Raw genomic sequence first — 27,157 nt, 5'->3', positions numbered from 1 at the left:
CATATAAACACAGAGCCAATAGCATTAGTACATTAGCTTGCTAGTCCATTGTCCAGCCCACAAATTGGTTGTTCAGTCAAAAGTACACTGTGTTTTCAGTGATCAAACTGCTTACGAGGATGAAATCCAAGCCAAACCCCTGAAGTGCAAAATCAAATCAAAGTGGTGTGGTTCAGGGAAGCAGATCGCAGACTGGAGATACCAGAATAACAGCGGCATGTATCACTTGGCTTCTGAGAGAAATAAGATCAGGAAAGAATTGCATACCTATTAAGTTTTAAACTAACTACCAAAGCTCACCTGAAAAGTTCCTGGACACGAGCATCGTAGTGAGGATAGCTCCCTAGAGTAAAGACAAACAATAATCAAGATTATAGATGATCATTGTAACCATGTGAGTTATGTGAATGTGTATCTTTAAATGTGTCCGCCCTCACTTTAAGCTTCCTCCTGGCGTTGAACTTGCGCAGACATTCCACAGTCTCTTGGCGGTGCATCATGGAGGCCACGGTGGAGCGTTGCTGTAAGTAAAGAAATGGCAACATCACAGATAAGCTCTACTTTAGCTTAACACTGTTCCACCTTCACCTTTTTTTAATAACTCATCCATTATTATACCAATAAGGATTAAATTTAGGGGCGTGGCCATGCTGAAGATCTTCTATCAGCCTGTGGTGGCAAGTTTGCTACTCTCTGCTGCAGTCTGTTGGGGTGTTAGCATCAGAAACAAGGATGCAAGGAGACTGGACATACTAGAGAGGAAAGCTGGCTCTGTAACTGGAGCCAGACTGGACACGCGGGAGAGGTGGTGAAAAAAAATGCACACTAAAGAGTTAGAAGGAATCCTGAACAACTCTGATCACCCACTTTATAACATCTTTATAGTACAATAACATCAGTACTGGAAGGCTCCTGTCTTTCTGTTGTAAAATGGAGAGATGCAGAAAATCATTTGTACCCATCAGGCTTTTCAATTCTCATACAAATAGCACATGAGCTATGTCAGACATATAAATTTCCTTCTGGGATCAATAAAGTTATTCTTATTTTGATTGACAGGTATCCTGACAGGCAGCTGTAACCATTCGTTATCTGCTAAGGCTTTTTAACCACGTTTGTGTCTTTGGTACCTTTAGGAGTGTTTTATCTGATAATATGGCTTACTGTGTGGTACAGAGCATTAAAAAGACTATGCTTCAGGTTTGATGAGTGAAATTCTGGCATTTTATGAGTTTCTTAGTCCTAATTAGCATAAATGGAGGCTAGGGAAAAAATGAGTATTCCTCAACTGATTGCAAATGTTGCTTGAGGTTGCTGGCAGCGGCTAAAGCCGCAGCCACACAGGCATAGACACTGGTCATCTGTAGTTTACATGGAAGACAGTGACTTGTCTGCAAACACTCAAAGATTAAACAGTAGTAAAAACTGTGAAGAACATGATGCAAACTGTAAACAGAGACTGTGTGCCTTCAACATAAAAGATGGACCTTTTAGAAACATGACGGTTTCAGCAGTAGGGAACAACTTTTACTCCAAAGGCGAATGTTCTCAATTTAGTTAGTTGACAAGTGTATACAGACAAATTGGAAACTACAGGTGACCTCAGAAATCTGCTAGTGACCAAAGAAATCACAAGGAAATTTTGGTGCAGCACCTTCTCCGTGACTGATTTCAGTGAGCAACAGCCAGCAACCTCCAGGAACCACCTGCCAACTAAACAAGCTTGCTAGTCTTAGCTGGTAACTTGGCACTCCACCCTCTCTTCTAAATCTGGCTCCAAAAAAACAAAAAAAAACATGGTGGTGGCCAAAACACTGAAGCTTTGAAATGGGTGACATCACAGTGGATGCATCCACCTTTTATATACAGTCTATGTACCGTTGCCATATGGTTGAACTCACGGATATATCATTGGGACAAGATGAAGATCTGATTTAGAAAGCATCTTTCATATGATAAAAGCCCATAAACATTAAAATGCAAGGGAAGGGACTGCGACTCCAAAGATGCATTTTAGTAAGAAACATTTAATCACAGTTTCATTTAGAGACTTCGACAACTATGGCAACTATGCAACAATGAATTTTTTTTAATGCCCTACAGCTCTGATATGCTCCTCTGAGTGGTTTTTCATCAATAGGCCGATGTGTATTTGAACTCATCTGTGATACCAAACAGAATGAAAAAGCCTGCTTTGTCAGGGACTAATAAATGGAAACTTTCAGAAGTGGTCGCTGTAAAATTAATCTACAACGCTCTTACATTACATGGGTGACTCCTTTCTCAACTCCTTAATAAAAATGGAAACTATTTTTCACTTATTTAGTCCCCTGCTTTATCTGATAGCAAACTACATATATACTGTAAAATTGTTATTGATATACAGTATAATGTATGACTTTACACAGCAGGTCTTTTCTGAGGTCCATAAATGTAATGTTTTGTGCAAATGTAAGAAATAAACAGAGCACTGAATGTGTGCCAGCCTACATAAGACTACAAATTTTGTTCTAGTATATTATGTAGTTCTGTGCGTGTTTTTAAAACTAGCCAGCAGGATCAAGGATGTTCTCTTATTCTGGACAACTGTGTAACACGTTAAATACAATACAAGTCAGGTGCTCCTACACAGAATAATATATGAGTGCTTCAGAAAGAAAAAATGTGACATAATTTATTTAAAGCTGGCATGAAAACTTACTATGTGAAAACCAAAGACAAAGAGAAGTGTGACTTACGCAGACCCAGGGATGCTTGAGGGCCTGGTCGGCAGTGATTCTTTTGGCAGGGTTAATTGTTAACATCTGATTGATCAAATTCTTGGCCTCAGGGGTCACTGTGTCCCACTCAGGAGAAGGAAACTGAAGGAGGGCAATAAAGAGGAGGAAGAAATCTATCATTATCACATACTGTCTAAGTATGTTTCCAAATCAAGAGTTAACTTGTTTTCCAGCATTGATTATGCATTTCCATACAGAGCATGCATTTTCAATTTTAACACTGAAATCTCAGCACAACTGAGTAATAAAGAAATACCATAGTTTGAAGAGCCTGCAGAGGTCTTCTGCAAATAAAAGAAATGCTAAAACAGAAGACTGTCTGAAAAATATCCACCTAAAAATTTAATTTCTTTTTTATTGACTTTGATATTTACAGTAAATGACTCCGAAACAGATTCCCTACAGATTTGGCACTTGTAGTTACCCAATACGTAACAAATTAGCATTTAGAAGGTGCATCTCTCATCATTGTGTATGGATTCAAAGGAGAGTAGAGAAAATTTCCAGTGAAACATATTTACAGAGGCAGGCTGAGGGAATTAACTGAGGTTGTGCAATTTGCAACTTTTAGCTCTGCAGCACAAATAGCCACACCTCTGAAGACTGGAAAAAAACAATGGTTACAGGGATCTGCACAGGTCAGAAAGGTTAACAGATAAAAACTTTTGTTTGTGTTCATCAACCAACATCCTCGGCATGTGAATGATTTGTACATCTTTAATTTGTAATATTAAAACATATTGCCCCCCCAGTGAGCAAATTAAATTGGCCTTTGTTGTTTCATTTAGGATTATGTTTAAGGTTATTTTCTACAAAATATAACTGACTTCAATTGTTTTGGAACATTCTTAATATGTGAAATTGAGCAACAATTTGTCTGCCTTTGATGGGCAATTTCAGTGATATAACAAAAGGGTGGAGTTACAACAGTCACACTGTGTCAGCAGACATATTTACTGAAAGCAAGCTTTCAACAGACATTTACTTCAAATCTCAGTTACTGACAAAAAAGGAAAAACAGAAATTCAAGGTATCTGCATGACAGTGATGATATCCAAGAAGTGCACATTACTACAAGTGCTTGTCACAGTCACTTCATATTATTGTTCATATTATGCACATTCATTAGATGTGGTTGCTTCCAATTATGTAAATTAATACGGGTAATAAATTCCTATCTCCCAGAGGACAATGACGAGATCTGATAAATAAGCCTATTGCTGTCTCATAGTGTATTAGTTTTTTTTTTTTCTGCAGCAAGATGAAAATTACACAGTAACAAGTAGCAAGCCATTAAAAACTAAAATAAAATTTCTAAATTACTTGCATGACAGAATTTGGAGCATGTTATTTGACAAGACTTGAACTGATGGTGTTCTGCAGGGCTTATCTTGAGGCTCTGGTCTTATTTTTCCACATTCATATTAATTATGTAAGAAACAGGAAATGAACATTAGAGTGAATAGAGTGAATGCAGGTGGAGTTCCCTCACAGATGTTATGAAACTTAACTCTCATTTTCATAGGTCCAGGTACAAAAAGAATGCAAAACACATGCTCTAACCCTGGATAAGCCCCAAACTATGGGTTCCATACACAATTAATTCTCTGATTAAAATTCTACTTAAGAAGATTTTTGTATTATTCTGAATCAGATTTTGCCTTCATGTACATGTGCGTTGATGTCCGACCTACAACAGATCTACAAAGCCAAATATTCAGATACTGCCCTAAATACCATTTGTGTGTATTTCTACTTTTAAACAACATATCAAATGCAATTGTATTAAAGTAATTAGTCTCACTGCAAGAAGCAGGGACAAAAAGTTCTGCACAACTGGTTAAACTAAAAAAAAAAAAAAAAAAAAAAAAAGATTTCCATCTAGGAAAAAAAGAGTGATGCAGAGCAGAAGAGCCGTTAATGTAACATAACTCTGTTGTTAGTGCTGTAGAAATACACATCCTACTGAGTTTTTAACCATATGAGCTGCAGGCTGCAGGTAATTCCACTCCCTATGTGTCTGTTTGCACAGCCTTTATTAGTGAATGTCATTTTGCTGACAGTTCCTCTGGCTATTATTTACATACTCACTTGCAATATAAATACAGGTTTTACAGGCTTTATGGTATGTTTACTAAGAAACTGTAATTTACAGAAATTCTAGTAACAAACCTTCAGCCAGTCTTCATCTAGTCTTTATCACAGCAAAAGTATGGACCAAAAAAAAAGCACTAAAAGAAAAATAATAGACTAACTCACCAAGTGGTTGATTCTTAAATAATACAGTATTTAGAGCAATAATGTTGTGTATCCTGAGTCTGCAGTAGTTTAAAGTTGTTTTACATCAACTTTAAAATGTCATAGGTCATGTGTTCAGCCTGACGTAGAACTCTTGGAGGAGTAACAGAGCTCAACTTGTGTTCACACAACTAGTATTACAGTATATTTATATAAACTATACACAAGTTTTACAACCATCAGAACTTTAGAGAATTAAGTCTTTATGGCTTCAACTCCTGCCAACACTGACACCAACAATCCAAGTCCATATGGATTTGTCCCTCCCTAAGAAATGTAAACATCACAAATTTTTCTGTCATTTATGTAGCTGGCTGTGTCTGCAGTATACAGAAGATAAACACACAGTCAAAGTGATATTCTCACTGACAATGCCATGCTGGAAATCTATTCTGCACAATACAATCATTATTCTTGGATCATAACTGTCTGTACATACGCAGATACGGTACAAGAGGAGAGCAAAGGCAAAGTACTTACGTCATAAGCACCAGCCTTAATTTGTTGGTAGAGTTTGTGCTGGTCCTCATCCCAGAATGGAGGGTAGCCCACCAACAAGATGTACAGGATCACACCTGATACACACATCAATTAAATGTAAGCATACTGTATATGCACAGTACACCCAAAAGAAGAAAAAAACCCTTGTGTATTTGGACTTACTGTAAAGCCAGGGTTAAAGGCCTTTAACACAGGCCAATTTACACTTACATGGGGTCATTGATGTAGGCTGCCATTCATTAATCTGACTGGTTTTTCCAGGCCAGTATAACGGAAACACGCAATCAAATATTTAACTGAAACTGACTGTAGAGGACTGTTGCGGCAATGTTGCATAAAACTGTTGCTTAAAGATTGCAAGTCACATAAGTTGTGAAAGCTATGGAAGTGCTGTAGTGGCCTCATATCTAACAGAAATGGCAAAAACAGGCCTGCTAAGAAATGACAGGAAACTTGATGACTGACCACAGGCCCATATGTCCACTGGTTTGCCATATGGATCCTTTCTCAACACCTCTGGGGACAGATACCCAGGAGTTCCTGCAAAACCTGTAAATACAGAAAAAATACAAATATGTTACGGTATGAAACTAAAAAAGCAAAAGCACTATTGCTTCTTATTACTACTACTACATAATATGAGGTTTCATAAGCCTTTCTGTGCTTTGTGTCAGCATGATGTTTTAGACAAATTAGCCAATGGAGATTATCTAAAAATTCTTAGACTTCCCCTCTTTGTGCTGCTTTACACAAATGTTTTAATTACATTTAGAACTGTGCAAAAGTCTTGAGCTTCCCCTCATTTCTTTATATTTAGGCTCCAAGGAGACACAGTCTTTCTTGTAGTTTTTTTAAAAGTGGACTTCAGCAATAGTTTTCCAGGCTTCAAGGGAATTTTTGTCTTTGGACTTTATTCGGCTGCTTTTTCATTCATTTTCAGTCTGTTTCTTGTACTTGACCATTTTCAAAGGAATGTTGTTAAGCCACGTAACACTGACCTATGAAAGGCACCTGACTCAAGGGATAACCCAGTCTACACATAACAGACAACTTAGCAAATAACCAAATTTAAACTGCATCTTTAGGTACTTTGTTACTGGCAGCCTGCAACAAAACACACATAATTTGTTCCCATTTCTTTTGCTGAATTTATGAAATATGTCAAGATAACACAGCTCGACAGGCATAAAATAACAGTTTTGCACCAAAAATGTGATTCCCAAAGACCTATTAGTGAAAAGATTGGCATATCTCACTGTGTCCTTAAAACTTTTAGGAAACTCAAGTGGAGGACAAAAGTGGAAGGCCTGAACAACTATCTATAGCAGCTGAACAGTATCTGAAAGTCATGTCCTTAAGAAATTTTTAAAAATCCAGCAAAGACCCAACACAGGATCTGAGACATGCATCTGACAGAGAACAGAACAAAAGGCAGCCAACATCCAAAGAAGAGCTTCGAATGTTCTTCAAGAAGCCTGGAGAACTATTCCTGAAGACTTCTTTAAGTGGTCTTAAAAGTGTACAGGCCACGGTGAAGGTGGTCATAGCAAACCTTGACGTTTAAGTTTGTCAGAGTTGTACAAATGTTTACTATTATAATGTACTGAAACACAAATTCTGGCTTGCTCAAGACTCAGCAACATTCAGAAATGCAGTTAATAATATTAAATGTTATTTCTTACCAAACCATGCCTGCTGGTCCCCTTGAACCTCAATGGCAAGGCCAAAATCTGCAAGCTTCACCGCTGCTCCCTTCATCTTACTGGCGAGGAGCAGATTTTCTGGCTGCAATACGAACACATAAATAATTCTTCATGATGAAGAATACTTTTTACTCAGGCTGCAACTAGTGACTGTTTTTAATATTTTTTAATGTCAAATCTTAAGTTATAAGTTAAGTTGTAAATTGTATTGTCTATGAAGTGAAGGAAAAACAAATCCTCAACTTTGAGAAAAGATTTCTATTGTACAATAAAATTTAAATAATGAATTTTGTAACAGGTTGGTACATTTATAGTTGAAGAAACTGAAGTTCTGTGTGACAAAAAAACCCAAAAAACACTTGATTAGAGGCAATGGAGATAAGTACGTGCATGACTTAGAGAAATGTCCTTTCTGTCTGGATGATTGAATAAGCTACAGGAGCATGATGACATCCACAGCAGTAATGAGCCATGATGTTGTCAAGTTGGCTACAATGGCTTTGCTGAAAGGAAAGACCTTTTCAATCAGCTGTCACAGGATTTAACACAGCATTCTGACTCGGTGCTTCTGATGACACTATCATTCAAAAGGGAAGCACACGGCTGCATCAAGTGTGTTTTTACTCATTTCCTCATTTGCCTCTTCTCTTACATCACCGTTTTTCTTAAAATAGATCAATTCTATTACAGATTATGGTTGGCGGTGTTTTATTTTAACTTTTAGGTATTTCTTCAGAATATAGGTTGACCTGTTTTTTTCACTCTTAACACAATCTATATTGAATTTGCAGGGCCTCCCTGTTCAAGATGCTTCAGCCCCCAGATTTAAATTGGGACCAACTATGCTCAATTCCATTGTCAATTTTTTATCCTTAGAATTTCCAACAGTAGGGATGGGTTATTTAATACTCAGAATAATCCTTATTCACCTTATAATGGACCTTGGCACAACCTGTCAGTTCATCCTCTATGTGAAACCACCCACCTAAAGTCCCCATTCCCTCCTTTTAAGTCAGCTTTATTCTGATGTCTGCCCCTTATAATCAGATGGTTTGAACAACAGGGGGCTTTGGATGCTGTCAGATGTGTATCCTACATGACCATATTAGGGATATCCCCCACTTACTGACATCATACATATCTAAGATTAGAAAAAAAAAACAAAAAAAAAACAGAGCATTTACAGCAGTCTGAAGTCTGAACTTTCGCCTCACAGGGGTCACTTGCAGATACACTGACCTCATTATTCGAAACACTGACCATTGTTTAATATGAACATCCACCAAATATGTGACAGATGAAAATCCTGGTAGGTCCCATTTAAGCAACATTGCATGCTTGATCATATTAATAATAAAAGGGACCAAATAATGTGTGATGAATATTATCATCATTTTTTCTGACCAAAGATGGTGCTTCCTGCTATGTTCCTGGTCACTTGATCTTGTTAGCAATTTCTGGTTTCATGTTTCTGAAAATTTACAAAGTTCCTCCTTAATTCCCCAAAGCAGATATTCAAAATTGCAGGAGTAAAGAAAGTGTCCTTAAGTCTCATGTTAAGGCTGGTGCAGAATGCAGTTTTGATGCAACCGAAACTGTCACACCCAGTTTACACGGTTTGCACTGTGATCACGTTTCAGCCAAGTGTAAAAGCAGTCTGTACAGTCTAACCTTGTTCTTCAGAAATCTGATTCATGGTTCCAAGTAAAACCACAGATGACAGGACCACTACGTGTGACCATAGTGAACCTACATTTCTCTGTTTTCTTAAGCACTTTTCCTATTCAGGCCCACTGCATGGCTAGGCAAAAGTTAGGGTCCAAACCAGACAAGTCAGTCACAATGACACAAACAGCTACATAGACAATTAAACTGACATGCATGTCTTTGGACTGCAGCAGGAAGTTGTACCCATGCAGGCACAAAGAGAACATGCAAACTCCATCCAGAAACACCCCAGAACCTTCTTAGTTTGAGACAACAGTGGTAAGCACTGCACCATCATGCCACAACTAAAAGGTTAATCTGCCAGGTGTAGCAATTGCCCATGATTAGATCCAGATAACATCAACTTAATCCCAGGTGTTACTGGAGTCTAATGGTGAGCCTGAGCAGATTAAGCTGTTTAAAAAGCACATGCTTTTCTTCAACAATGGTGTGGCCCTGCACTCAAGACTGCAAGTCCTAACCTATCCTAACAAGCTCTGATATGTGTGTGTCTGTGTCTTGAGGGCAAAAGTCTCTGTAGTAGTTAGCAGTACTCAATGTCTCATAAGTGGATAGATGGATGGATGTCAGATGCTTGTATCAACAGTCATTGAGCTCTTAGTCTGTTTCTTTTCATCTGTCAGTCTCTCTCTCTCCATGCAGTTTTCCACCCCTCCTTCCTCCTAGTAACCCACCCATCAGGCAGAGCCTAAACAAGGGGAAAAAAGAGACAAAAAGAGGGGAAGTAAAAGCAACAGAAGAACAGAGGGACAGACAGATAGAGATAGATAGATGGGAGGTGGCATAATGAGTCCCAGTGCTGGTGTTGCAGCAGCCGGGTGACCTCACCCTATAGTTACCATGACAACCCAGCCTGCCACCAGCTGACAGCACTCAACTCTTCTCTCTAATTCTTGTTTTCCCTTCAGCAACTGGCCCTCCCAGGATGACAGGGAAGCAGAAAATATGACGTGCATCTATGAGCGAGGTCACACATCTCCACAGTATGCTTCGGTGGCATTATTAGTATTTTTATGACTCGAATACAGGTGCTGCATTTGGCAGTTTTATCACCTGGACATTCTTGTGGGTTAAAAAAAACAGAGCAAAACTGTTTTTCCCATTTGATGATATCAGGGATTGTAACACTCCTCAAAGAAACCAATGCCCTAAAGCAGCATTTACTGATTTTGGATTTTCTTTTCTGTTTTTAAGCCACTGTTTATTGGTGGAAAAACCAATTAACAGACAGACAAAATCCTTGGGCAACCTGGGGATGGCAAATGTGTTCCTAACAGCTACTCATTTACAGTAATCATCAAACAATTGCAGAGTGACAGAGTTATAGATTGTGGTATTCACTCTGCTTTGTTAAATGCACCACTACATTATTGACTAAAATAGTGCATAACGGTTAGTCACTGATACTGTAAAGTTTACTATAAAGGATATATTTGTAATAATAATGTGTCAAATTGTCACTATGAAAGGAGCCCTGTTGTAGTGATGATCACATTGTGTTTGGTGCTCTCTCGCCTGTCCTAGCCTCAAAACCAACTGTGCATGATCTGCTCAGACACAATAAGGAACTTACTGGCTATTTCACAGTAAAGAGCCAGATATTTCCTTAGAGGAGATAACAGAGACCAAAAATGAAGCTAAAAGAGTGTGAATGTTGACCTTAAATTCATCAAGTCAACAGTAAAATAACAGTAAACAAATCATCGTGTTGCTCTGTAAATCACTGGCTATGGAAATTAACAATTATCTACTAACAAATTCACTACATCAATGTAAACGTTGGTTAAATGTTGTGATCACACTTCAGCCAACTTGGCAAAATTCTCAGCTTCTGCAGGCTCAAGGTTGGCTAAAAATAATCTTTAAGCACTCTGCCAGACAGTTTCTGTATTTTCCTGAGTCTGTTTTTTTTTTTTTTATTCCAGCTCCTCATTTAAGCTACTATGATGATAATGCACTTAGTGTAAATTGCTTTGGGCAAAAGCATGCCAAAAGCATATAATGTGCTATATAATGAAGTCTGTACTATATTCTACAAAACAGAAATATTTCAAGTTATTTTTCACAAATTCACCTTGACGTGTTTAGCATTTTTGGAACAATATCCAGAGACAAAGGATGAGTTTGTAGTAGCTGCCCCACCAGCAGATCAGCAAAGTGTATAATTGTATACTAGTATACCATTTGAGAAGACAGTAATGGTGCATGGAAGCAGTTAGGAAACATGAAAAGGGAGTTGTCCAACAACAACTAATCTAATACTTCTAAGTTTGTCCACAGCCCTCATCATCTATCACGATTATCTACTGTCTAAAACGCTTCCCTCTCCAACTGTATTTGATACCGCATTTGATCTACTGGCAAGCTTTAAAAAAAAAAAAAAAAAAAAAATCAATCAATGAGAAGTAACAAGTCCATTTACACCACTCACACACAAAAAAAACGATTGTGCATTGTCCAATTATGTTTGTCTACTTATCCTCAGAGTAATGGCTTAATTTTGCACTGTCACATAAAAGTATACAGATAGTTAAGTAACCTATTTAAAGTTTAGGGCTCTGAACTGGCACAATTATCTAAGTGTTTAAATCTCTCATCCATTTGCTTTGATTCACTGCTATTATATTAAAGTTAAAATTAATAAAATTTGAAATCACACAGCCGAGGAGCACTTTTCGTTTCTCCCAGGGGTGCACAGGCTTGCTGCAAGGGAAATCGTCACTGGCCGTCATCTCACCCACCGACCCGCTATTAATAGCAGCTGGTTTGCTTTCGTCACTCCTCAGCAGTGTGGGGGGAAGGGGTGGGGGGGCAGAGAGCAAAAGAGAGGAAAGCGGGAGACAGATAAAAGGGAGGAGGGGTATAGGCAGAGGATTGGGAATGGAGAAGAAAGCCGGTGAGGAGAGGGATGATGCTCATCCCTTAAGTTGCTCTAAACGTCACTGTGTGACGTCTGTGCCAGTGTGTGCATGAGCGCTCAGACATGATGTGAATTTCCACACATGCTTTTAATCTTCATTCACAACAAAGTGCTATTCACTTTACTAGTGATTTATGTAGTCTACAAGGTCCTTCCATATTCACCAGCAGTGCATGATAGCTCACCTTAAGGTCCCTATGGACAATATCATGCTGGTGGATGTGGCTGACGCTCTCCAGGATCTGATTGATGCAGTGGCTGAAAAAGACAGAGAAGGATGAGAAGCAGAAGACAGACACATTTGTCAGTCCACAACAGTTGGGTGACAAATGGATAATGAAGCATAAGGAGGACACAATTAAAGTGAGAATTTTAAAATGTTAAATAATCACTTGTCCCTTGTTAGAATTTTTTGGGGTGGAATTCACATTGCATGAAAGTACGTGAGGAACACACTACAAAGAAAAAGCCAGAAGAAAGACAGAAAAAGAGGACAGCGTTAAACAGAATCAAAGGAGGTAAACCAGGTTTCTGCTGTTCACACTGTATGCTCGTGTGACAGCAATTACAAAAAACAGCAAACAGCTCTTCCACTGGCCACATGATGAAACGATGAAGAGCTTTAAGCTTAGCTATTACAATATGTGACCAAAAACACCCAGAGTCTTGACTTGGCCCTGCATTAAGAGAAAGGTTATGGATGACAGAGTGAAAAAGGAAGCAGGGTACAGCCTTTTCAGACATTCTTTTCAAAGAGACACCAATAAAACTGCAACCTGTTAAAGAGAAATGCAGACTACAAAGAGGAGAACAACGTTCTCCCAGTGCTTCCTTAATTCTACTCAGCTGGCCAATCATGAAGTGAATACAAATGTCAGATCATTAGTGGCTGTGGGTCTGTGGCAACACAGACACCCACAATGCAACACAGGAAGGGTGTAGGGGTGTGTATGTGTGCGTTTCAGCTGCTACAACGGCATTCACATCCCCTTCACACCAGCAGTGCAGAGGTGAGAAAAGAGCGGCTCTCTACTTTTGTTTGTTGTACGACTACTTCAGCGAGAGAAACCAAAAATGTCTTAAAGGAGAGCCCACCAGAAAATGTGCCTGTAAATCACATTTACCCCCCCTCCTTATTATATCTTGTTTTTGGTTGTTCAGAATAACTATAAACACTTTTGACTGGCTGATCTACTTTAAATCGGCACAACCAGAGTCTTTTTCACCAAATTTGCAGCGTGCTAGTGGCTGATATGCAACATGAGATCATTTCCCGTCACTACATTTCCCACACTACACTAAAGCTGTAGTCTCAGATTGTTTGGTCCATATTCTCCTATAAGATCAAATAATCATTGGTTAGGCACTGGTTTAGCTCACAGGTGAGCAGCTGACCATATGCTGAATCAGTCTCTCTTCACTGTGTAAAGGTGGGAAAACCCATGTAATTCATTATAAGAAAAAAACTCATTATTTGGATTGCCAGTGGTGTATTCTCAAAGAAAAAGTGCAACATTAACAGCTTTTGGCCTGATCCATTATTTTTGGTAGCCAAGGAACAGATTCCATGTGGAAAATACCTGGCCTGTTTTCACAACTCTAGATGCCCAATCCTAAGGGTGATGGATGGCTTAAAATGTTTATATTTACTGAGGTTTTTCCTGTGTCGTACTAACAGAACACTCCACCAGTGTGGTTAAACGAATAGCCAAAGAGCTGAAAAACTTGCATTCAGCTGGAGCTGGTTTGCCAACAGCACCAGCTACACCCAGACCAAGCAGACCGAGACCAAGTGGCTCAGAGTCTGTTATGATTTTAGTTTAAAATAATAAGGTTTAAATAAACCATTAAGATTTATAAATGTAGCTGCAATCTATGAGCAACATTTCTGTGTATTTGGAACAGTAAATAAATGGTGCAAGTAGAAATATTTGGTGCATTTTTTAAGTAAATGAATGTGAGGAACGAACAAAGCAGTCAGGGTATGAGTGGGGTGTCTTATGTAAGCTTGTCCTAGGCATGCATATCTACAATTTTTTCTGGTCTGATGCTCAGTTAAAGTTGCTATTATTTCTCTTAAAATAAATTGAGCTTGGCATTTAGTTAAGGTGAAGTAAGGGACAGCAGCAGGAGGGGGCACACAGACAGATTTTGGGAGAGTGGTGTCATCTCTTTGCAAGAGAGAATCAATGGAACACTCATGGTGTTGTGTCCAAATTAGGTGACAACTGGACCTAAAATTTATTCAGCAATGTATTCTGCCCATTCCCAACTTACTCATACATACATGTGTTATCTTTAACCTTCCTATTTTTGCAATATAATGCCTATAGGACTTATTTGCTCTTGTCCTTACTTAATCCCATCCATTCGCTTTCACATTCACCATTGTCTTTGTTCCTTCAAATTAAATATGCCTGTGACACTACTGTCACACAGGCTGTCTAGTGAACTAAAATGCCAGAGTGGTATCAAATGAACCACAAAAAATGAGCACAAACTACTCCACGGGCCAGAGGCCAAAATTTCACTATTTAGTCCATCTCAGGATGGCAAAACATAATCATAATTGAAGACTGAAGTGCACAGAAATATGCAAGCTATAAACCTGCACCAATCATAGAGAGAAGGAAGAGGATGTAGAAGCTGACATGAAACTGACCAAATATGATGATAACGATAATGATGAGGAGGAAACAGAATTTGAAGGCTTGAGAATGGATTAGTATAACAACAGTTTATAGGATGTTTGTTATGAGTTTGCTACAGTATGAGTTTGTTATAATAGGTTACATTGCTGTAGAATTCATGATATTCTGTTCAATTAAAACAAGATTGTTTCATTCTTTTGAATCATAGATGTTGTCATTGAGAGTTGATGACTATGACTAAGCTATTATACATTTCGTGAATCCTTAGAGTCCTGTGAGTATTGCAGTTGACTCTTGCTTCCTTGATGTCCCTGGATGCTATAGGGCTTTGGGCTTAGTTTAGGCAAAAATTGTGGGAAAATTTGTATTATTTTTGGTTTAAAGACCTCTCGTGACCTCTATGTTGGTCAGAGAGACCCAAAACCTGGCCTAAATGAAAGCCAAGAGGGTCCCCCTTTTAAATGATACCAAACACTATATTTTAGACCTTTGACAAATATCCGTACCATGAGCCTAAACCATATATACACCAGTGTCAAAAAATGGAATTTATCTTGAGTTGTTAACTTCATGAGCTGATAACTACCACTTTGGGAGGGCTATCATACCAAAATATCATCTACAGACCTGTATCTTTTCAAAAATTACAATTAGGTTTTGCCACCCTGAGATGGACCAAAAAGTGGTTTGGCCCATGGATTAAACAGGGCAATCTTGGTTACACTGAGAGGTAGAAATTTTATTTTTTTAACATGCTGACACAAATGTATTGTCACAGTGTTTTGTGTTTGCTAGTTTTGAGATTTTTTTTTTTTGCCTACTGCTATTGAAGTCATTCATCTAAGTAGTAACTAAAAATGTCTACAACATGGTTCAGAATCTAGCCATGCAGGTAATGTGCTGCAGAGCAAAAACCAACCTCAATGTCTGACAACAAGCTAAAAATAAGTTTTAAACTCTGAGGACAGCTTTGTCATTATTTATTAATGAAATTAAATTCAAAAGGAGTGAGTCACTTAGTCCAAAATAAAGTGGATACAGGTACCGCCAGAAAGTCCTGCTTCTGCTACTATAGCACAAAGTACATTAACACAGATTCAAATTTTGCACAGTTTTTTCACAGTTTGCTGCCTTGGCAGTTTGAAGTTTTACTGAGGCAGCCACCAAAAACAAATACGCACAAAAAAAAATGTTTTTGTGATAACTTTTTGTACCTGGCATCTGCTTCACTGTAGTACTCTCTGGCAACAATGTCCTCAAACAGCTCACCTCCAGTGACTCTGCAGAAACACACATGAAAAATAAAAACTTCTTGTTCATGTTAAGTGAAGACCCCCAACACAGATGGAAAACAAACACACTGCAGGCAAAATTAAAAATAATGCCCTTTAAAAAAAATTTTTTTGCATGTGTGTGTTACTATGATTAACTCACAGGTCAAAGACAAGGTAGTGGAACCCTTCCTCTGCAATGCTGTCATGGAGTCGTACTAGAGAGTGAGAGAGAACACAGATAGTCATCAATTAAAAATCAGCTAATCAACTTCACAGACTTTTCAGTAGTGTATGAGATTACGTTCTGAGCCACAATTGTAGATCCTAGAAAGACTCCTTTACATCCACATTTGGGGGTTAACCTGGAGGGGAGCAATGGATGCTGTGTTCTTCGTCCAGTTATACTCAGCCACCAGTGTTTGGGAGTTGCAAGTTTCAAATCTTTCTTTAGGTTTGTGGCTGTGTGGTGCCTGTGCAGGCTGGATGTAGAAGCTTAAGAAATGTTTATAGGCACTCTTGACTTACTTTCATAGTAAGTAATGTGTATAAAATAACTGACAGTTTATAAGTTGTGATGCCACAACATTTGTGACTAAGAATGAGTTCACTGATGAATCACAGATGACACAGTTTTTCCCTAAACATCACTTTCACCCCTCACAAGCCCCATCTCCAGGCTGGCATTCCATGTTTAAGGAGTACTTCATCACACTCTGGTCCATTGAGAACTCTATCTGTGTAGAGAAGCTATATTTTTTTTAAATATCTAAGCAATTGTGTACTTGCAGAGCTGCTTTCAGTTTGAGTAATACAGGAAAACTGAAGTCTGGGTTTTAAATACAAAAAAACCCAAAAAAACATAGAAACATAAGAGGAAAAGAAAGTTAGAGAATTGACTCTGGAGCTTGAAAAAGGCGACTGGACTTCTTTTTGTTTCTTGAAGACGTTTCACCTCTCATCCGAAAGGCTTCTTCAGTTCTCAACCAAATGGTGGAGAGACCCAGGTATTTAAACCCCTGTGGGCGTAGTCCCCTGGAGGTGGTTATGACCCTCTATTGATCATGTGCGTGAACACATGTGCCCAGGTGTGAAGGGGGCGTGGGTCATATTTAATCAGTGGTTTCAGTTGAAACCAATTTAGGACTCCGCTCCATTGTTTCCTGTGGCCTATTGAGGTCACTGGAACAAAGGTGTGAATGGGGGTTGAGACGTCTGGGAAGGGAGCTCAGGACAGCACTGTAAGCGGGGGAAAGTTGGTGACGTAATCCACCTCCTCTGTTCAATGATGGTTGTTCACAGTGGACATAGATGGCTTCTTTCACTCCTCTTTCAAACCATCTGTTTTCCCTGTCCAAAATGTGAACATTGGCATCCTCAAAAGAGTGCCCTTTTTCCTTCAGATGCAGATGTACTGCTGAATCTTGTCCTGTCGAGGTGGCTCTTCTATGTTGTGCCAGTCGTTTGTGAAGAGGCTGTTTGGTTTCACCAATGTAGAGGTCCGAGCACTCTTCACTGCACTGAACAGCATACACTACATCGCTGATCTTGTGTTTGGCGGGTTTGTCCTTGGGATGAACCAGTTTTTGTCTTAGGGTTTGACTTGGTTTGAAGTATACTGAGATGTCATGCTTGGAGAAAATTCTTCTGAGTTTCTCTGACAAGCCTGACACATATGGGATGACAATGTTGTTCCTCTTGTCCTTCCTATTCTCTGTAGTTTGTGTTTGGCCTTCATTCCTGTGCATCTTAGCTGATTTGATGAAGGCCCAGTTGGGGTAACCGCATGTTTTGAGGGCTTTCTCAATGTGTGTGTGTTCCTTATGCTTCCCTTCTGCCTTAGAGGGAACACTTTCCGCACGGTGTTGTAGGGTCCTGATCACCCCAAGTTTGTGTTCCAGAGGGTGGTGGGAGTCAAAGAGGAGATACTGGTCTGTGTGTGTGGGCTTCCGGTAAACTTCAATGTTGAGGCTTCCATCTTCCTCGATAAGCACCGCACAGTCCAGGAATGGTAACTTGTTATCTCTGGTGTCCTCCCTGGTAAAACGTATGTATTTATCCACTGAGTTAATGTGACGAGTGAAGGCTTCTACTTCTTGGGTTTTGATTTTGACCCAGGTGTCATCTACATATCTGTACCAGTGGCTAGGTGCCATCCCTTTGAAAGAACCAAGAGCTTTACTTTCCACTTCCTCCATGTAAAGGTTGGCTACAATGGGAGACACTGGGGAGCCCATGGCACATCCATGCTTCTGTCTGTAGAATCCATCATTGTATTTAAAATATGTTGTGGTAAGGCAGAGATCTAAAAGTGCACAAATCTGATCTGGGGTGAAGCTGGTTCTGTTCTGTAAGGAATCGTCTTCCTGTAGTCGTCTTCTGACGGTCTCCACTGCCTCAGTTGTGGGTATGCAAGTGAAAAGTGAAACCACATCAAAGGACACCATGGTTTCATCTGGATCCAGTACAAGATTCACGCACATGATCAATAGAGGGTCATAACCACCTCCAGGGGACTACGCCCACAGGGGTTTAAATACCTGGGTCTCTCCACCATTTGGTTGAGAACTGAAGAAGCCTTTCGGATGAGAGGTGAAACGTCTTCAAGAAACAAAAAGAAGTCCAGTCGCCTTTTTCAAGCTCCAGAGACTACTATGACCTGGATGACTGAGAATCTACACAGACTTAGAGAATTGACCTTTAGATGGAAAGTATTTCAGCACAAGTGGAAAGCATAGGGTGGGGGGAGTGGCAGCAAGAACCTTGTTTAGAACAGAGCTGGACTGATACACTGATGGTAACAGATACAGCATTGATAAAATAAAATAATCAAAGGAGAAGCTGGGTTGGAGGTGGGTTCCAAAGGGGTTTGCAGATGTGCAACAATTATAAGCAAGCTGCAGCCCAAGCCAAAAAGGCAAAGAGACAAGTTAGTGAGCCCCTGGCAACCAACAGTCACTAGAAAAAAAAAAGAAAAAAAAAGAAAAAAAAAAACTATATTCCCAATGCCAGCCACCTAGTGAAATAAAATGAATTTCAGTCATTTAGCAGTTGCTGGAGGTCATAAGGATTTTGGCTTGCCAGGGGGTCACCTACTGGTGTCTAGGCCTGTCTGACTGTGGCTTAAAGTAACTTAAAAGAGAGGGACCTGGCCAGCTGGGTGTGTACAATGCTAGTCTGGAAACTGCAAGCCTTCAAAGGTGATCTAACTTGATTAGAAAAAAAAATGTCAAAACACTGTGCGCAGTTGATATGTTTTATCGCTCAAATTTTAGTTTAATTTTGCACTGGAGTTGGAGACCATTTGCACATCCCTAATAATGACAGTCATCAAACACTGGCTCATGAGAACAAAGAAAAAAAAGAAACATAATTAAAGAAAATGGCATTAATATTATTATTATTATGGTTTCACAAACACACACAAGGTCAAGTGACAAAAGGTTTCTCAGGCTTCCAGGAGCACCAGGTACCTATCTGAAATAATCAGACAGTATCTTTCTAAATTCTGAGTGTCACCTGGCAAGAACAAACAACCTTTTGGATGCAACCATTGAGAGACCTGCTCCATTTTTTTCATTAATTATAACTGGTTTGATACTACGATATCCCTTTTTTGGCTGAAAACTGTACCATATGCATATGTACCACCGGCTAAACTTCTTTCTTCACAAACAAGGATGCGTTACCAAAAGCACAACTGTAATTCAACAGGGTTTTGAAATACCACTGACTCACAGGCTGATTAAAAATCTGCTCATGTCAAGGTGGGTGAAGGTGCTTGAGATCCAGAATAAAGCCGCAAAATGTGCTATTTTACACTTTTTATTCTTTCTTCAAGTGAGTTACTATTTTGAAAAAAATAACTTGACAAGGTCTCCCCCTTTGAGATCAGGATAAGAAAAGAAAAGAGCAGCAGAAAAGAGCATCAGTGGAAGGGAAAAAAATTGTAGAGGACGATGAAAAAGTAGAATTCTAGCAGGACGAAGTAAAATGGATGAAAACATGCCTATTATTCTTGTTATCATATTCTATTTGTAGGTGTGTAGCTTAGACTGGATGGCATACCACGATAATACAGTTAGCAATACTTCCTTTACAAAAGGGACGCCGTCTTTTTGTCTGGAATTCTAACAGACAGGTGGTAGCAAAAGTGTGATGTAATGAATCTCAAGATTTTTGAGATTCACAGATTCAAACTCATGGGTATAATAACTCTTTTGTCTACCTCAACAAAGAAGTTTGTCCCCTTTAGGATCTGTGTGGCAGATTACAAAGACCATCAAGCTTGCATTGCAAACAAAGTGCCAATGCAGCTTTTTTTTGCACACGTCAGCATGAAAGGTCAAATAAAGAACAATTTTTTGAGTGTTCACATTTGCTCACCACTTACTTGCTGGTAATTTTGAGAGAAATATCTAGTGGCCATTAACTATTCATCATCACATACACACAAACAGCCACACATAGTACACAAAGTAAACAGTGCTGATCGCATTAGTGCAACCAGCTGACTGAGCATGTGCTGGTGTTCAGACTCACTTTGTCTTGTTGGCTGCTGGCCAGCTGCACCATGCAAATGTCCCACACAATGACATGTCAGGTAACTGGCTGATTTGCATTTTACCTAAGGTTATTTGCGTCAAAGTTATTATTAAACTGAACGACACTGAAATGAAAACCAACTTTGGTGCAGTTGTTGCTGCTGTTCTGTCTCTGTACAAAATGGGTTGACCACAAAGTTTCAGCTTTAAGGGAAACTGATGGTTTTCACATCCATATTGGCTAAATGCAGTAGATCTTTTCTGCAGTGGAACACTGTTTTTTTTCACTGCCAAGTCAGTCATTTGATCTGTAAGCAACTGAATGCATTTCACTGGATGAAGTGAAAAAGGCCCCAGAAAAACCAGAAGTGAATATGGCTGCAACACAAGCCCATCCTCCCTTATAGGAATGGGTTGAATAAGATTATCGAAACACAGGTTCACAAACTGAAGCCTCCAAGATGGTAATTAAGGTGAATTAAGAAGTGTTTATACAACTGTTCCTCCAAAAGTGCTTATTACAAGTTCAGAAAGAATTTATTACAGAGTTGTTGCATTAAGTTGAATTATTTTTTATATGACTGTACCATTTACCCAATACTTACCCAATACTGGGTTGAGTACTATGTCATCAGCTAATGCTAGGTAATCTGGTTAGCAATGTATATCCATAGAATTTAGAAGTGCACTGAAGAGACACTGACAGCTGCAAAATGGTACTAATATATAGGCACCAACAACACAAAACATGATCAAGAGGTCCAGTGAATGGACTCAAATTAGCTGAGGTGATGCCCAACAATCAAATCACTTACACACTTACTCATGTATAACTTTTATAGCACACATACAGTTACTCTGAAGGACCAAAAAAAAAAAAAGGAAAAAAAAAAAAAAAAAGGTTTCTATACCAGGTTGTAAACATGTTTATTCCTGCTATAAATTAAAGCATTTTAACATGAGGGGCCATGGGGACTGAATCACTTTTGGAGCCAGTTCCAAGTGTGCATTCAAGGAACTGCAGTTTCTAGCGTGCTGCTTTGGTTTCACTTTATAGTGCCAGCGGCTGCTGCTTGGTTTTAAAGGTTTGTTAGACAGGGCTACTGATTACTTTGATTTATTTATGAAATGTTCACTTCAGTATTACTCTGCAAACTTGTTAGTCAGACAAAAAGCAAAAGTTATTTAAAGTAAAAAATGCATTTATAATTTGATTTTATATTCTTTCTTAATGCACGCACATGCAGTGGTGTTGTCTTCGGGTCACCATACAATGAGGATATAAAGCCTATTTAAGTAACACCAACTGTATTAAACAAGACAGCAGTGGAAAAAAAAAAAACAAGAAAAGAAAATCTACTTCTACACATCTTTTCATGAGACATCTGCATTATCACAGCTGCCCCACTAATCATTTAACCCCTTAACTGGCAGCAAATAAAATCACCTGAAACAACTACATAACACCCTCTGGTTATTATTGGCTCTGAACAACCCATTTCATAGCCTATTAATCGGCTGCGTCTGGTCCGAAGTGCATTTATATGGCAGGCTAGACCCGCCCATTTTGACTGACACCTCATTCGGCCAATAATGTTAAGAAATGGGTTTCCCAGAGCCAATAATACTCAGAGGGCGTCACGTAGCTTTGTCAGGTGATTTGGTGCAGCCAGTTACATGATTGGCCGAATGACGTGTCAATAAAAACGGGAGGGTCTAGCCTGCCATATAAAAGAGACTACAAACGGCCCGTCACCGGGCCCTATGCCAGTTAAGGGGTTAATCTGTTGGCTCTCAAAGGTCACTCACCTATGTTTGGATGTTTTAGCAGGCGACAGATCCTCGCCTCCCGCTCCAGTTTCTGGTGATCTGAGGAAAAGAGCAGAGAGGAAACAGTAAGTACTCAGTACCAGGAGGAGAAGTAGTCAAGACACTTTGTTTTAGTCCTGCTACAGTGACCAGAATACCAGGAACAAAACCCTACCTCGAAATGCACCGAGTAAATGGACACAGAAGGGCATAATGCTGAAGTATACAAAAAAAAAGGGCAGCATAACATTCAGTAACTGACTGATTGTTGTTTTTAATATCGCTTTTGCAAAGGCACACTTTGAAAACAGCTTTTTCTGCAGAACTTTTCAACATATGTTCACAATTTAATTGCTAATAAATGATTTATTTCTTTTTCTAAAGTAGAGATTTTTGCAAACATTAAAATTTGATATCTTGTTTGGGAGGATTTCAGAAATGCCTGCACCAGCGACTTTGCGACTTGATTAAAAATGTTCTTTCAACTGTGAAGCGGTTACACACAAACATATAAATATACTTCATTCCCTATCTCTTCTACTCCTCCCACTCCACTGAGAACAATAGTTTTCTTTTAAACCTGACCAAAAAAAACAATCAATCAACTTGAACTGGAGGCAACAGCAAAATACTTCATAGTAGTGGAGGCAGATGATGTAAGAGGCCAAAACAGAGACTGTAAACTAATGCATGATTACACAAGCAGACAAACAGCTGTATAGTGTACACACACAGACATACGCAAAATAAGCACAAGCTTTTTGCACTTAGTGAAATTAGTCTTGTGGGTCTGGCCTTAATATAATCAGTGTCCAGATAATGATTCTAATGGCGAGTGGAGGATGTCCATGCGTGTGTGTGTATGCAGCTGCATGTTTCAGACAGATTGGTTGTACGGATACAGTAGCTACAATGGATGGTATGTCCTGTTGCGAGGTCTAAGGTCAAGTTTATGCTGGGCTTTCCTGCCACCAACCAGCTGCTGGTCTCAAGAGACAGATGGGACTGCTTACGTGTGTGCAGAGGCCTCTGTGTGTGTTTGAGTGTGTGACAGAGGGGGTGAGACACTGGATATCCCTAATCTCAAAAATATTAGTTTGACCACCCTTTTCAAACTCTCTAATAGATTATTTTCTTGATGTATCTTGAATAAAACTTCCCACTGAAGTCGAAAATCTCTGTCACCAATAGATGCTTGTTTTGTACAGAAGGCCAAAACCTCTGAATTTAGTATCGGGGGGAAAACTATGAAATTTTTGTAACATATATTGTATAAACACAACATTCTTAGTACAGTTTTGGTTAGCAACATTTGTTGAATTTATACTGAAATCTCCCTATGCCCATCCTTCTTATAAACCTATGGTTACTATCAAATAAACCTCATAGCAAAAAAGAGTTGTTTGTTTTTTGTCACTGTGTGACAAACATCTTCAAAGAACACAACTTGCAACACAAGCTACAGACTATGTACAACTCTATGCATAACTCTGGCCACTATAGGCTATCAATAGCTATCAATAAATATTCACCAGCCATGTCATTACATGGACCTTTTCAACAGCTTGTTAATGCAAATATTTAATCAGCCAATCACATGACAGCAAATCAGGCAAGTAGACACGGTCAAGATGACCTGCTGAAATTCAAACTGAGCATTGGAATACTGAAGAAAGTTTAAGTGACTTTGAATGTGGCATGGTAGTTAGTGCCAGATGGGCTGGTCTGAGTATTTCAGAAACTGCTGATCTACTGGGATTTTCCCACAAAACCATCTCTAAAGCTTACAGAGAATGGTCTGGAAAAGAGAAAATACCCCGTGAGCAGCAGTTTTCTGGGTGAAAATGTCTTGTTGATGTCAGAGAATGGCCAGACTGCTTTGAATTGATTGGAAGGCAGTAACATTAACTAAAAAAAAAAAAAAAAAAAATCACTTGTTATAACCAAGGTATGCAGAAAAGCATCTCTGAACTCACAATAAATTGACTTGAAGGGCTACAGCAGCAAGAAGACCACAGTGTGTGTCACTCTTGTCAGCTAAGAACAGGAAATTGTGGCAACAGTTCACAGGCCACAGAATAAGATAATTACTCAACTATATCCTCACCAACATTGAACAACACAAGATTACAAAAATGTGCCATGTCACCACCATGTCACAAAGCTCAAAGCATCTCAAACTTGTTTCTTGAACATCCGTTCACTGTACTCAAATGACTAGACGGTCACCAGATCTCAATCCAGTAGAGTCTCTGTGGGTGGTGGATCATGGATGCGCAACCAACAGATCTGGAGCAATCTCTGAGGAATGTTTCCAGCACCTTGTTGAACCTACACTATGAAGAATTAAGAGAGTTCAAATCGATTCTAGCAAGGTGTACTCGATAAAGTGAGGTGATGAGTGTATGTTAATGCACAAATTAAACAAACAAAAGCCCTTAAAATTATGGGGTTTTTTTTGGTCTACTGTCCATATTAAGGGCTCGAAAATGCAGTCACGGTGGGCTTTCCTAATTATTGTCCAGCCAAAGCTTTGGGAAGTATTAGAGCATCACAGAATTTTTTTTAAAAACAGGAATAATGGTATAGTTTCTGAGTTTTCCTCACCCTGGAAAAAGTTTTCCAAAGCTCAGTTTTCAGTGACCTAAATGCTGTTTACTTGTAGATGAAAAAATTATGTTTTCCAAAATACCTGTGTACGTGTGTACAGAGCCTCAATGAGCAAACATACTGATAACTGCTGTAGCATGCACTCTCATGCATAATTCAGTGTGTACACGTATGTGTATACCTTCAACATAGTGATGGAGCACAGTCTACAGCAACAGGGTCAAAACAAAACGTCTGGTGCAACAGCATGAAGTGCTCTCATCGACTACCATTACTGTATTGCCATCTACCTTTTTTAATGCATATTTTTAATTTTCATTGATAAGACTTGACTATTGGAAAAGTTGTCACACTAATGACATGTCAATGTATTAAAGTCTCCAAGATGGAAAGCAGCAAAGAAAGCTGTAGCTGCTACTGAATTCACACACTATATTTTTTTAAAAAGGTAGCAGACAGAAATATGGACTGACTTGCATTTTATTTCAATTACTTTTTTTTGCAATGAGTGACGCATCTAAGACAAGAAAAAAAGAAGAAACAGGAAAGACAAAAGGAGAAAAAGAGGAAGAGGAACACAAAGACAGAGAAGAAGAAACCTAAGAAGACAAAAAATATTCTTGGTGATTCTACTGTCAGGAGAAAATGAAGAGTTTAACCCAAATGAGTCAGAAAATGGAAGCAATCATACATATAGGGATTTTAAAGGAAAGTATAGTGTAAACGTTCATCTGTCAATCACTTGGGTTTGAACAATCTGTAAACTGTCTGCTGTGCAAGCTGATATCAAATCCAGAAATTCCACATTTTACCAGAAAACTATATTAATGAAGTTGTAATCAATGAGCCGAGGTCATAGGGTGGAAGTATCTCAGAGGTCAGAGAAGGCTTCAGTTGGTTCAAATCTCAGAACAGGCTGGAAAAACACTTACAGGAAAAGTGAATAGGAAATACTTCCTTCCTCCACAGCAAACACCGAGGGGACAATAGAGTCAGTGGAAAATCAATTTGGTGGCTACCATGTAAATACAAAATTTGTGGTCTTGTATGCCTACAAAATATTATGAAATCAAATTACACTTCTATATTTGTCTTGGCACTCACAGCAAGAGACAAATGATAGCAATAATACTTTATTCTTTTACAGATTGTTGAAAGCTAGTATTACATACATACAGCCAATTCAATGCAATATAAAAAAAATATCATTTGCTGTTGCTGAACTGCTGTGCGATGTCTTCAGGACTTTATTTAGCTGCTATGAGAGACTCAGTGCTGAAATGATTCGTAAATTACGCAACATGCCAATGAAAAGAACATAAATAATTATGAATTCCAATAATTGATTATGTGCTATCATCTAAACATGAACATCTTCAGAACAATTCTGGACAATCTGACAAACAATTTCAAACAATATCTTTGGACCTTATTTTACATTTTGAAGACCAGACAATAAACCAAAAAACCATCAAAATAAGACACAACTGGGCTGCCACTTACTGAGGAATACTTCAAACCCAAAAGATAAATAGATAAACCAAGAAAAAACAGCAGCCATTCCTTATGAGAATATTTTTTTCTTTGTATAATAAAACAAATACATTTTAAAGACAGTAAAACTACTTTTGAATTCTCTATGAATGTATGTAGGCTAGATGAGTTTTTATATACACTTTAAATCATCCATATACAAAACTTTTTGAAGACCTTCAAACATTAACTTAAACAAAAAAAGAAAGAGTGAAAACTGTTCTAGGTTATTTGTTGATTTGAAGGTGTAACCTCTGTCACTTCTTCTTTAACTGCATAAAGGTCCAGAAACACGGATTTCTTGTGAAATCTGTTGCCCTCATCAGCAACAAGCTACTGCAGGAAAATACAGTAAGGGAGGAAACAGTACACCGAGTCTGACCCCAAACCTCTAAAACAAAAAACAATCAGCTGCAGTGTTTCTCCTACATGTCCCTGCACAGCATGCACAGTGTGTACCTGTCCTGTTCAGTTCAATAGCCATGCTTTTTGCTTAGACTTCACAGGCACACAAGTTTTGATTAGTCCAGCATGTTCAGAGGACAAAAAAAAGAAAATCAAAGCAAACTGCAGACATTCCACAACCTTCTTCTCAGAGCCATAATGGGCTATTTTGGCTGGTTGTATTCTTAGAAGTTGGATATGCTTGCAAAAATAGGACTATTTTTCAATGCTGGCCTGAGATGACTGCCTTATTACGCTTGTGACGGCAGACAGTCTTGGCAGCCGTCTCCTTAGAAACACTGCAAACTGACTGAAGAGTATCAGTAAAAAAAAAAAAAAAAAAAAAGAGAGAGAGAGAGGAGCTG

The 27,157-nt window shown here is 38.8% G+C and overlaps 1 protein-coding gene across 18 annotated transcripts in view; it reads right to left on the bottom strand.

The window, feature by feature from the left end:
• The window catches only part of camk2g2 (calcium/calmodulin-dependent protein kinase (CaM kinase) II gamma 2), an 89,511-nt gene that overhangs the window by 23,697 nt on the left and 38,657 nt on the right, over positions 1 to 27,157 (bottom strand). For all 18 annotated transcript variants that reach the window (XM_030747924.1, XM_030747925.1, XM_030747926.1 and 15 more), the window contains exons 3-12: positions 22,206 to 22,265; positions 16,016 to 16,070; positions 15,796 to 15,861; positions 12,116 to 12,188; positions 7,262 to 7,364; positions 6,045 to 6,128; positions 5,559 to 5,653; positions 2,739 to 2,861; positions 438 to 521; positions 301 to 343 (exon numbers count right to left, since the gene is read on the bottom strand). In XM_030747924.1, the coding sequence (XP_030603784.1) occupies positions 301 to 343; positions 438 to 521; positions 2,739 to 2,861; positions 5,559 to 5,653; positions 6,045 to 6,128; positions 7,262 to 7,364; positions 12,116 to 12,188; positions 15,796 to 15,861; positions 16,016 to 16,070; positions 22,206 to 22,265 (786 nt within the window). The remainder of the gene's footprint in view (positions 1 to 300; positions 344 to 437; positions 522 to 2,738; positions 2,862 to 5,558; positions 5,654 to 6,044; positions 6,129 to 7,261; positions 7,365 to 12,115; positions 12,189 to 15,795; positions 15,862 to 16,015; positions 16,071 to 22,205; positions 22,266 to 27,157) is intronic.

This window comes from Archocentrus centrarchus, chromosome 15, assembly GCF_007364275.1.
Source record: "Archocentrus centrarchus isolate MPI-CPG fArcCen1 chromosome 15, fArcCen1, whole genome shotgun sequence".
NCBI classification, from domain to species: Eukaryota; Metazoa; Chordata; class Actinopteri; order Cichliformes; family Cichlidae; genus Archocentrus; species Archocentrus centrarchus.
The sequence above is the reverse complement of the archived record's forward strand: the minus strand, read 5'-3'. Positions and strand labels throughout refer to the sequence as shown.